The sequence below is a fragment of the Phyllobates terribilis genome, unplaced genomic scaffold (genome assembly GCF_046119375.1).
Source record: "Phyllobates terribilis strain yellow unplaced genomic scaffold, ASM4611937v1 Scaffold_5__5_contigs__length_657084704, whole genome shotgun sequence".
Classification (NCBI taxonomy): Eukaryota; Metazoa; Chordata; class Amphibia; order Anura; family Dendrobatidae; genus Phyllobates; species Phyllobates terribilis.
Window position 1 is genome coordinate 457972921 of NW_027362765.1, and position 12459 is coordinate 457985379.

General features: G+C 41.0%; 1 protein-coding gene across 4 annotated transcripts in view; it reads right to left on the bottom strand.

Moving 5' to 3' along the window:
• Positions 1 to 12459, bottom strand: part of TACC2 (transforming acidic coiled-coil containing protein 2) — a 180913-nt gene that overhangs the window by 112547 nt on the left and 55907 nt on the right. For all 4 annotated transcript variants that reach the window (XM_073685361.1, XM_073685362.1, XM_073685360.1 and 1 more), the window contains exons 5-6: positions 10414 to 10548; positions 2705 to 7588 (exon numbers count right to left, since the gene is read on the bottom strand). In XM_073685361.1, the coding sequence (XP_073541462.1) occupies positions 2705 to 7588; positions 10414 to 10548 (5019 nt within the window). The remainder of the gene's footprint in view (positions 1 to 2704; positions 7589 to 10413; positions 10549 to 12459) is intronic.

Sequence of the window (12459 nt, forward strand, 5' to 3'; positions counted from 1 at the left end):
TGCTGTGCAGATTTGTAAATTCACAACATGGCAATTCTTTTTGTGAATTTCTTTGACTTCAATGGAAAGAGGCAAAATCCATGGAAAATCTTATGCAGATTTTGCTGCTAATTGGCTGAAAAGTCTGCTATGGAATTTTTCAAATCCATCCTTTGTACAGGTGACTAAAAAGTCGCTGTAATTTATAGAGATAAGTCATAGGTTTAAAATAGTGGAGGTCTAGGTACTTTAAAACACCACAAATTGCTATAATGAGACATTAATATTTTTACAGCTCTTCATGGAGACCTGTGTTATCTGAGATGACAATTGCACCCCATCTTGACTGAAAAAAAAAGAAATATAGAAATTTTTGCAAATTTAATAAAAAAGAAAAACTGAAATATCACATGGTCATAAGTATTCAGACCCTTTGCTCGGACACTCATATTTAAGTCACATGCTGTCCATTTCCTTGTGATTCTTCTTGAGATTATTCTATGCCTTCATTGGAGTCCAGCTGTGTTTAATTAAACTGATAGGTCTTGATTTGGAAAGGCACACACCTGTCTGTATAAGACCTCACAGCTCACAGTGCATGTCAGACCAAATGAGAATCATGAGCTCAAAGGAACTGCCTAAGGAGCTCAGAGACAGAGTTGTGGCAAGGCACAGATCTGGCCAAGGTTACAAAAGAATTTCTGCATTACTCAAGGTTCCTAAAAGCACAGTGGCCTCCATAATCCTTAAATGGAAGAAGTTTGGGACCACCAGAAGTCTTCCTAGACCTGGCCGTCCAGCCAAACTGAGCAATCGTGGGAGAAGAGCCTTGGTGAGAGAGGTAAAGAAGAACCCCAAGATCACTGTGGCTGAGCTCCAGAGATGCAGTAGGGAGATGGGAGAAAGTTTCACAAAGTCAACTATCACTGCAGCCCTCCACCAATCGGGCCTTTATGGCACAGTGGCCCGACGGAAGCCTCTCCTCAGTGCAAGACATATGAAAGCCCGTATAGAGTTTACTCAAAAACACATGACGGACTCCCAGACTATGAGAAATAAGATTCCCACCAACATTCACCATCCAACCTGACGGAACTGGAGAGGATCTGCAAGGAAGAATGGCAGAGGATCCCCAAATCCAGGTGTGAAAAACTAGTAGCATCATTCCCAAGAAGACTCATGGCTGTACTAGCTCAAAAGGGGGCTTCTACTCAATACTGAGCAAAGGGTCTGAATACTTATGATCATGTGATATTTCAGTTTTTCTTTAATAAATTTGCAAATATTTCAACATTTCTGTTTTTTTTCAGTCAAGATGGGGTGCAGAGTGTACTTTAATGAGAAAAAAAATGAACTTTTTAGAATTTACCAAATGGCTGCAATGAAGCAAAGAGTGAAAAATGTAAAGGGGTCTGAATACTTTCCGTACCCACTGTACTGTCCTTTGTTTAATACCATTAGCACTGACATACTGTCCTTCGTCCACATCAAGTTCTCAAGGGGCATCATCCAAAACATACATAACAAAATGTAGCTTTCCATACTTATATGGGTGGTCATTTTTTAATTACAGAGTGGAATAATAAAGTAAAAAATGTTTCACATCCCCCTGTCACCTAAGGGACTATGCTACCTGCTAAAGAATTGTTGCAAATTTTTGGAGCAAAATCAACACCCCATTCATATGTAGGAAACACATTTTAGATTTTCGGACTGGCTAAATATCTTCGAGCATGCTCTATGTGGTGTTGTGGATTCACCATACATTTTTGACACAACTGAACATCCCTTGATTTTTTTTGTGTTATTTGGAAATGAGGTTGTGTAAAACAGATCCATCATATTCATCAAGGTACATGGAAAAACACAAGTCATGATATCAGTGTGCTAAAACGGATCAATATATTATAGCACCCAAATTTTGAACATATCCGATATGATTCAATAAGAAAAATGTTAAAGTTCAAAGTTGCAATTTATAGTAACATTCGTCTCATGGGGAGAATCTATGAAATCAAATTATGAGTTATGACAAAGGGGTTAAATACCAAACCATTAAATCCAGTATTTGCTCATTAGACCCTTGGCAATAAGTTTTCTAACCATCAATTGCAGTCGGTGCGAATTGTTTCGGAGGACCCGGTCCATTGGTCACATCAGTAATCTGTGACTGCTGCGACAGAAGCCTGGAGAACCACCTCCTATCTCCTGACATTCATGGCTCTTCTGGTGATTAGCTGGCCCGGCAGTGATGCAGATATGACATTGAGCCAGGCTGGCTAATCAAAATAAAGCCGTGGATGAAGTCAGGTAGGATGGGGTTCTCAAGACTCCCATCCAGTGGCCATAGATTTCTGATGTGGCCGATGGACTGAGTCCTACAAATCGAATCACACCAACTCTATGACCAATTGTTCTTCAGCAGCTTGAAAGGTGTAAAGGATGCAAAGCTGTCATGGTAAAATCACAGTAGCGATCTCAATTATTCCATAAAGGTAAATAAGTCATCAGTCATTTATGACTGTAGCAAAATTCCCTGCTGTGTTGGACATTTTACAATACGTGCAAGGTCATTTGTGACTTTTCAACCCATAGTGAATAAACTAAAGTCGTACTAAATCTTTAAGTCAGTGTTGCCACAATCCAGTAAGTGGCAAAATCCACATACACATTACGACTACAATTATCCAGAATACTTAATTAACAAACAAAATCACAATAGTACCTTTCATTGGTTACCCCTTGAGGCATCGTTGGACTTGAGGGGAGCACCAGTAGCTCAGGAGTCGTGGGTTTCACAGGCTTTTTGGTGACTGGCTGATCAGAGTGCAGGACACTACGCAGTTTCTGGGTGAAGCTATATGAGTCTGATGCTGGAAAAGTTGGGCCTTTAATCACTGGAGAAGAAGGTCCAGCTATAATTGGAGATGTAAGTGATTTTTCTTGAGCAACACTAGAATGATGACCATAGTCAAGAATAGGTAGGTCTGTTCCAATAGCAGATGTAAGAAAAGAAAGTTTCTTGTCTTCGGTGTGATCAATTCCTGGTGGTTCAGAGAATGAGTATATTTTCTCTTGGTTTGTAGACAATACCATTTGGTCAGGTTGCTCCATTTTTTGTATGATGACTGTTTCCACAGGGCAAGGATCACATTTTTCATTGAGCAGTTCTATGTGAGTAGTATCATGTGTAATACTTGTGTCCGCAGAACTTGCAGGCTCAACTAAAGATGCCAAGTCATCAGAAGGAGGGCTTATATCTGTAGATACGGTCTTTGTCTGCTCTGAAGGCAAAGGTGGTTCATCAGATAGGATTGCCGTCTCCTTAACTGTGGACCCTGACATATCAAAAAGAATATCTGTCTCTAGAGCGGTTAGCGGATCAGACACTGGTACTCCTATTATTTCAGGAACAGCATCTACTTCTGTTGCACTTAGATCAGGCTTCTCCATTATAACTTCAGATGCTTTTGAATTTTCTTCGGGTACAAGGTTTAGTAGTTCAGAAAATAACTCATTAATAATCATTTGAGGCTTCATTGTATCATCAGAGTTCTCTTTTGGAAGAAGTTGTAAGGATTCAGGAGTCATTTCATGTCCTTCCCAAGAACCAGAAGTGATGATGTTTGGGGTTTCTGATTCTTCACAAAGTTTGACTAATTGAAGTTCTTCACTTTTTATCCCTAAATCTATCTGACTTTGTACTGTTGAAGGAAATCCGGTGGTGTTTTTGGAAAAGATGTGCAGCTCAGGAGCAGAGCCTGAATTCTGTATGCAATTTATTTGGGTCTTCATCAAATCAGGATTTATCATACCAATCAACCCAGATACGTTCTGCTCTACTATACCTTCAGTGCCTACAGTTGCCTTGATGGCTTTGCTTGTGTGCTCCTGAGAACTCTGGGTCATTGCTTCTTCCCCGACTGGACTATGCATTCCTTCAAAAGCCATTTCAGGATGTTTGTCCTGAGGGTGTACTTCCCTGTGTGTATTATTATGCAGAATATTAAAAGCTTCCTCTGGTTTTTCTGTGCTTACACGATCAGCATCCGTACATTCCTCGAGATTGTAATGTGAAATTAAAGTTTCTGTATCTAACTGATCCTTTTCACCTAAAGAAACTGCAGATCCATCTGTCTGAAGCCTTTGCAAAATATCTTTGTGGTCATCAAGAATCGGTGGAAATAATTTGGTCACTTGTGTGGACTCTTCTATTACATTTTTCTTATCATTTGTTTCCTCAATTACACTTTGTGATTTTCCTGATGTGTCCTCTACAGACAGAAGATCAGACTTTGAGTTTTCTCTTTCCGGTATATGAGGAAGAGAAGATATTTCTGGAGGTTGTGGTCCCTCTAATAATGCAGCGGAGCATACATACACATGCTCATCATTCTCAATTTCTTCAGTACATTTCCTATGCTCGGTAAAAGTTTCAGTTGTTTCCATATTACCCTGATTAAAAAAGGACTCCTCTGTGTTGTCAGTAAGAGGGTTGATGTCGGTACTTCCAGTAGACAAAACTTGAAGATCCCCATCAGTTTCTTCAAGAGTCTGTGCAGATAATTCTTTACTAAAAATTCTTTCTTTGTTATCAGACTTTTCAGTCTTGACTGTAAGATCATCACATACTTGGGTTTCAGTTTCTGGACACATCATTGGTAAAGGACTCCCATCTTCTTCGTCACTGGTTTGAGGAGGAATACTTAAAATATCATTTTCAGATGGAAAGTTCTTATCTGCTGCTATGAATGTAGATTTTTGAGAATCTTCAGACTGAAGGTTGATACTGGAAAGATTAGTTGCATTTTCAATTTTTGATACATCTTGAGAAGGGTCTACAACAACTCCATCCATATTGCGAAAGTCTATTTCAATATCTGGTTTATTTGTAGCACAATCTTTTGGTTGTTCCATAGAGCTGAAGTTGTCACCGGCTGCTTGAAGTTGCGTTGATGTATCATCTAAAGTGTGAAGCTGTGGACAAGCATCTAGAGAACCTTGAGCTTGGATAGTAAGGATATCTTCATTAGTACGGTCATCTTTATCTGAAGAAAGTATAAAAGACTGACCTTCCATTGTCAATTCCAACTGTTTCTCTTCATCTAGTTGACTGTGCAGCAAAAAGTTGTCCCCTTGAAGTTCTAAAACATCTGTACCATCCATGGTGCTCATGTCTTTACAAGATGTGGAGATGGATTTGTCCATTTCAGCACTTATAACTACATCCGATATGTTTTCTAGAGTTTCTAATGTGGACGCTAAAGGCACGTCTTCTACTTTCTCCTCTGGGGCTTTGACAGGATACAAAGCATTGTCAAGGCAGGGTGTGTTCTCTAAAGACGCGATATCTTGCTGACTCAAGGAAACCTCCTTCTCCTTTGTAGACCTGCTTTCCAGGTTTTGGCAACTGAAATCTACCATTTTAAACTCTTCTGGATTTAAGACAGACACATTCTGTTTTGTCTGAACCTTGGATGTCTCCTCCACGGTACAATCTGGCCTGTGGTTCAGGTTTTCCACATCAGACAGGAGGGATGATTGTAGCTTTCCATTAATATCAGGACTTTGCCTTTGATGCATAGCATTTAGGCACATGTCATTTCCACTTTGGTTTTGGCTAGTCTTCGTCTCGGTTTGAACTGGAAATATCTCAGAATTTTCTTTTGAGAAACTTTCTTCCTTTGGACTTGATACATCATCATAGCACTTCTCGTTCAAAGATAATAAAGTCTCCATCTGTGGAGGGAGAATATTGACCTCTCCGGCTTTTGAAAAAGATTCAAAATTTTCTTTTATAGATTCTGCTGGTGTATCTAGTAAAACTTGTGTGCCTGGGGAGTGTCCCCTAACAACAGGACATGCTGAAACAGATAAATAACTGTTTTCTGTATCAGTGTTTAAAGCCTTTTCCTTATGGGTGTCTACTCTTATTTCATCATCTACAAAGACCTCCTTAATGCTGCCCAGCAAATCATTAAAACCATACTCAGTATTACTCCTCCTTGATATGGCCACTTTCTCCATGTCCATGCTAGGATGTTCAGTTGTGAGCTCATTCCCAGTAAGACCCACTGGACTACATTCGATGTTTTGCTGGGATATCCGTTCACTCTGGCTTATGGATGTTGGTCCATACTCTTCAATGGATGGTGAAGTGAGCGATTGGTCTTTGTTACATATGGGTAAACTCTTTGCCGTTTCTTCCTTTGGATCAGGACTTGGCGCTGCTAGGTGTAGATCTGCGGTATTTAGGAAAAAGGTTGACACATCTTGAAAAAGTAAATTATTTACAGAGCTCTGAAATTTTAGGTCTTTAACTCTTTCAGTACTAGCCTGATTGACTACCTGGACTTGATCACTTGCACTAGTCACATGCAAGGAGTCCAGAGTTGTACCTATAAGACCTGCTGGGATTTCAAGCGTAACCTGATTTATGTCATCATTTAGACTGTCAGATGTACATAAAATATTTTCAGTTTGAGGAGTCACTGGAATTTGAATGCCCAATGGGATGAATGGATTGAAAGTAATGTTATTTTCATTGCTATTTTTCAAATCCTTTGTCTCTAATTTGTCATCTATTGTCTCTTTAGTACTAAACATTCCAACATCTATGATGGACTTTTTTTGCAATCCGTATTCCTCACCAATTTTATGAGTGTTTTCCTCTAAGGTTGCCTCTTCTACGTGTCCTGCACCATCAAAACATCTCTTAGTCTCTATCTCTAATTTATTGGGTGGATTGACAGGAGAACTGGAATAAGCAGCTATCTTACCCATCTGTGCTGGAAGACTTTGTGGTTCTGTCACCTCAAGCGGAGACTGTTGATTAAGCAATGATGTAATGAGATTATCACAAAAAGTATTGAGCTCCGACACCACCAGATTGGGCTCAGGGCTCTCTGCTGTAGGGGATTCTCCGTCGTGGAGGCAGCTCCCTTTTTCAAGGCTTTGGGGTAATGGGAGTTTATCCTTATAGATGTCTGAGCTCCCATCTGTTATAAAAGGCAAGATTATATGGCTCTGCCCCCCTGTCTGGCTATCAACACCATCTGTAGTTAAAGTTGTACTATTCCATGATCCGTTCTGTTCTCCTATATCAGTATTACTATCCTTACAATAGTCCTTTGTTTGGTTGTCAGAGTCATCTGGTTCTTGGAGCATTACAACTGGCTGAGACAGTGGGACATTCCTGGGGAATAATTCCTCGGATGCTGGAATCAGCTGTGATATGGAAGTCAGAGGAAGAACACTTGGATTGTCAAGATTGCAATCACCCTTCATTACAACATTATTGCTCTTCAAGTTAGTTACGGGTGATAGATCAGTGTCTGGTCCTGTGTCTTGCATTGCCAATAAATCTTCACCTGCCAAAAACTTTTCTTGTGCTTTCAAATTAAAACCAGGACTAGTGGCTGATGTTTCTTCGGATGACAGGGCAGCTTGAGTCATCTCCAGTGGGATAGTCTTCTCCTCTTCGGCTGCCTCAGAGATCTTCTCTGGCAATACTTGTTCTCCCCATTCTCGGAGTATTCCTATCAGTCCTGTATCTTCTGCTGGAAAAAATTCTTCATCTTTTGAACCTTCTTCACTGGTGGTGAGATTGCTGCAGTTAACAAGGGAAATGGTAGAAAGAATTCAGTCCTTCAATAAATATGGATAAAAGCAGTGAAGGAAAGGGGGAAATGCAGGCACCAAGAGGAACGATAGCCAACTGGATATGCAGATCCATGCAGTGCATGCTTAAGACAGAGTCAAGACATGTATGAAAACTGACACACCATGCAAAGAAAGTTGCTATAACCAGTAGTTTAGGAGTTTAACATTTCATGCTGCCTTTTACAAGGTAAATTAAATAATCTGACTGGTCACTAGGATAGCAGCATCCTTATCGCATAGTTATTTGTGCATGACTTTCGTAGACGATGGCCAAGTATGATGCCAGAATAAATTAATATAGCGAATGAAGAGTTCAAGTCAACACAATGCCATAATCTACCTACAAAGATGCATAGCTGAAGGAATGCAATACACTGGCATATGTCTGAGATACTGTCTAACTACCAGTCATATATGAATGTGCGCTGTGTGCCCAGATAGCAGAGAGGGCCAGATAGGAAAATAGCCCAGCAGTGCTGGACTGAAGCCAGACACATGGAATCAAAGGCAAGTACGACTGCAGGAAAGGATATCCCAAGGAGACCACAAGTCTATGACACTTAGAGGAGTTCTGCATGCAAAGAATGAAGAATGCTCATCAAGCAGAAGGTTAAGACAACATTTGTTGCAATAAAACGCAGCAGTCACTAGCACGATGCACTGTAGTAATGTCACATCTAAGGTTAAGGTTAATTTTAAGATTAAGATGTTAAGACTAGTTAAGACTAGTGATAATCGAATATGCCTCATTAACAAGCATGCTTGCCGAGTATTTTGGCGTGCTCGGCATTTCATTCATTGTCGCCGCGCCTGCAAGTGTCACGGCTTTTAGACAGCAGTGACGCATGCAGAGATAGCCTGGCGAACAGAACAACAATGAATGAAATGCCGAGCACGCCAAAATACTCAGCGAGCACCCGAGCATGCTCGCCGAAAGGGTTAATGAGGCATACTCGATCATCACTAGTTAAGACCCAAAAATGTCTTCCATGTTGCAAAATCTTGGCTACATACTCAATTCCGATACTAAATGAAGTTGTTCAACCAGTGAGTTGGTGGATTGATAATTGGTGCAGTAAAAGAGAGGAAACATCAGGACCACCCAATGCTAATTCAGGGGAGTTCACTCTACTACCTCCACATGACCAAAAGGAGAATTTCAGAAGGGGTTGGTCACTAGACTATTTGCTATTTGATCTCAAACCAAACTTGGTGATTATATTTTGCTAGTTCTTATTGAAAGGGTCATTCGGGATATCACATTGAAGACCTATTCTTAGGGAAACTCTTGCATTTATGATTGGTGGCAATGTCACACTCTGGGGTCTCCCCCCAAAAAAAGGGTTTTCCAAGTAAAAGGTCCTCATTACTTGGGGGATGGATTCTGTAAAAATAACATAAATAAATCATTCTCACCTGCGGTCACCCTCCTGCGTCCAGCGAAGCGATGACTGGACCTTTCAACCAGCCACAGGACCATTGTGGCTTGTGATAGGCTGCAGCGGTCAGATGACTTGAACTGTGCATCATCAGAAAAAAATACCCAATGTTGCATGATTCAAGTCACCTTATCGCTGCAGGCTATCACAAACCGCAGAGCTCTGTGACTGGTTAAATGGTGACATAATTGCTTCCAGTGATGCCAAACACCATGTGCTGAATCCAGGAAGGAGACAGCAGGTGAATATGAGTTATTTGGTTATTTTTAAAGAATAATAATGAGCAACTTTTGCTCTGACAACACCTGTAAAAAAATTAAGGGGCAATATATGATAAAGCAAAGTCCAAATAATGTAAAGGGGGTCCCAGGAGTTAGCTTGCCTCCGATCATACGTTGATGGCCTAAGCGAAGGATTAATGTAGTATCCTTGAAATCTCTTCAAATGGATATTTCCATGTCAGAAAGTGATGGCAGATCCCGGGGTCTGATCTATGGAACCATCCTGAGAATGGAGGGTCACTGCGCCGCTTCAAAGCCCCAACCCCTTCACAGTTTTCTTCTGTGCAGTTGTATTACAGGCCACCCAGCTGTGCAGGGAACTACAGGCCACCCAGCTGTGCAGGGAACTACAGGCCACCCAGTTGTGCAGGGTACTATGGCCACCACCATTCACTTGAATGGAGCTGGTGGTCGGAAACACTTTTCGGCAGAGGGAAAACTGTGAAGGGACGGCAGCACAGCGCTGAAGCAACGGTTTGGTCCCTTAACCCTGAGGACAAGTTGGGATCTCAATGATCGGATACCCAATGATCATAAAGATATGGAATATTACTAGAATATGCCATCACTTTCTAAGATGAGAATACCCCTTTAAAAGCCTTATCCTTAAAGTATTGGGAATTTTACTACAGACACAAAAGATTTATTAAGAACTGTAAAGAATTATTATTATCATTTCCATTTTAGGGTTAAACCAAGGCAGGAATAATACCAAAATGTAGGAAGGTTTCTTCAGCTCCGCTCCATTTTCAGATCAAATTCTACATCTTTGTTCTATAGAACTTGTTACTTGTTCGATATTAATACTTATCCCAGATTATAAGCACCAAGAATGTAGCAGGTTTGTACAAGACCAATTCTTGGCTCGCGGCAGCATATTCCACTCCTAATAGAAAAGTCATTGCAAGCATACCCAGCATGTCGCAGGCGATAAGACAAGCTCGGGCTATTTTCAAGTAATGAATAATTGCATTTTTTCTTCCTTTAAATAGTTTGCACCAAGCTCACAGCTGTTAAATAAAAGACACGAGTTATGCACATAATAATAATACCTGATGGTGCCAGGCTGCGAGCTCTGCCTAGATTCTTTATATTCCAGGCCCCCTATATAAAGATCAGTCTGCGGAAGGGCAGGAAGCAGCTGTCCTTCCTCTGAAACACAACGCTGCGATGTAACGTCACCACTCCTGGGAAAATAAAAGGATCACTAAACAGTGGGAAATAGGTGTCCATGCTGAAATAACACCGTGAGCAAATCACTACTTTTTTTCCAAGTTACTAAGCATCGTCTTCTGCAGCTTTCCATGTCCTCGACAAGTTGACAAGCTAGAGATAGTCATGAACTCTGCGGCTTTCAACTTGTAGGAACATCAGCTTATATGGAAAGAATGAGCGAGATGTTCCAATCATTCCGAATTCTACAGTTTATTAAAGTTGTACTGTCCAAGTTCTTCTCATTCACATTTCTGCAGGACAAGTGATGATGTTCTCACTTCCAATGATTGTCGAACTCAGTTGATCGTGCTGCTGTAGAGATCTTTATTAGGTCAATTTCACGTGTCCAACATTCACTACCCAAGTATGGTCCTTGATGTCCACACCGGCCACTGTTCTCCTTATCTGAACTCAACAGCCTCTTATACACCTGGGAGGCTGTTGAGTTTGGGTCAAGGGACTGTCAATGTGTCCCGACATCACAGTCATGCTCAGACCGTAAATGTTGGACATTTAAAACTAGCCTTAAAGGGAATCTATTGACACGATTTTGCTATGTAATCTGAGGGCAGCATGGTGTAGGGGTTGGGACACAGATTTCAGCAATGTGTCACTTATTAGGCTGTGTGCTGTTGTTTTCAAACAATGAGTGTTTTAACACTAGGATATTATCACTGCCAAGACTAGCAGCCTCCTGCCAAGTGGTTCGACCACGCCCCCTTCTCTGATAAGCAGTTGACTGTCAATAGACAATGTGGGCAGCGTTAGCTTTCTGAGCTCTGCTTCATGCTACTGCTAAAAATTCTGATTGTGTCACAACTGCTGCACCCAGTAAACTAAGAGATACATTGCTGGCATCAAAGTCTCTGTTCCTACATTATGCTGCTCTCAGATGAGGTAGCAAAAACCTGATGACAGATTCCCTTTAAAATCTGCAAATAAAAATATATAGCACATGGTCCTCAAGAGAACTGTCACTAGACAGCAATGACGCTTCAAGGCTGGCAAAGAGGAGTTTCCTTCTGACAGCCAGCCAGGATTAGGATCGTCCTAATGGAAATATCCCTCAGAATCTCGCACATGACTTTCCAGGGTATGTGCACAAGTGGAAGACAAGCTGCAGATGTTCAGTCTGAAATTGCAGGAAGAAAATCCAAAGCATATTACAGCAGCAGTAAAGTGGATGAGATTTTACTAGTGATGAGCGAGCGTGCTCGTTTAACCCTTTAAACGAGCACGCTCGGGTACTCACCGAGTAGTTTCGGCATGCTCGGCTTCTCTGTTTGATCTGCCACGAATGCCTGTGTTGTGGCTGTTAGACAGCTGTAACATATGCACGAATTGCCTGTTTTATAGGCAATCCATGCATGTGTCACAGCTGTCTAACAGCCGTGACACATGCAGCCGTGGTGGATCAAACAGAGAAGCCGAGCACGTCGAAACTACTCGGCGAGTACCCAAGCGTGCTCGATTAAAGGGTTAAACGAGCACACTCACTAATCACTAGAGTTTACCAAATCTCATCTACACATTGCAGATAAAAACTGCAGCTGGACAAGTGGTGCAGATTTTAAATTTACGGCATGTAAATTTATGCTGCAGATTTTCACAGCAGATTTCACTCTTCATAATGCATTGTGTCAAATCTGTAACAAATCTGCATAAAAGACCCATCAAGGATTTATATGTGGATTTACAGAAAAATCCACAGCAGAATATGTAAGTGTGGAACACAATCTCAAAGGGAACCTGTCACATTGTACCTGCGGTCTGATCTATGGATAGCATGGTAAAGAGAAGGAGAAAATATGTAGAATGATATATAAGTTTGTGAGAAAAAATTCAGTATAACTTGTGTTTTATTCCTTGAAATCTCTAGTATT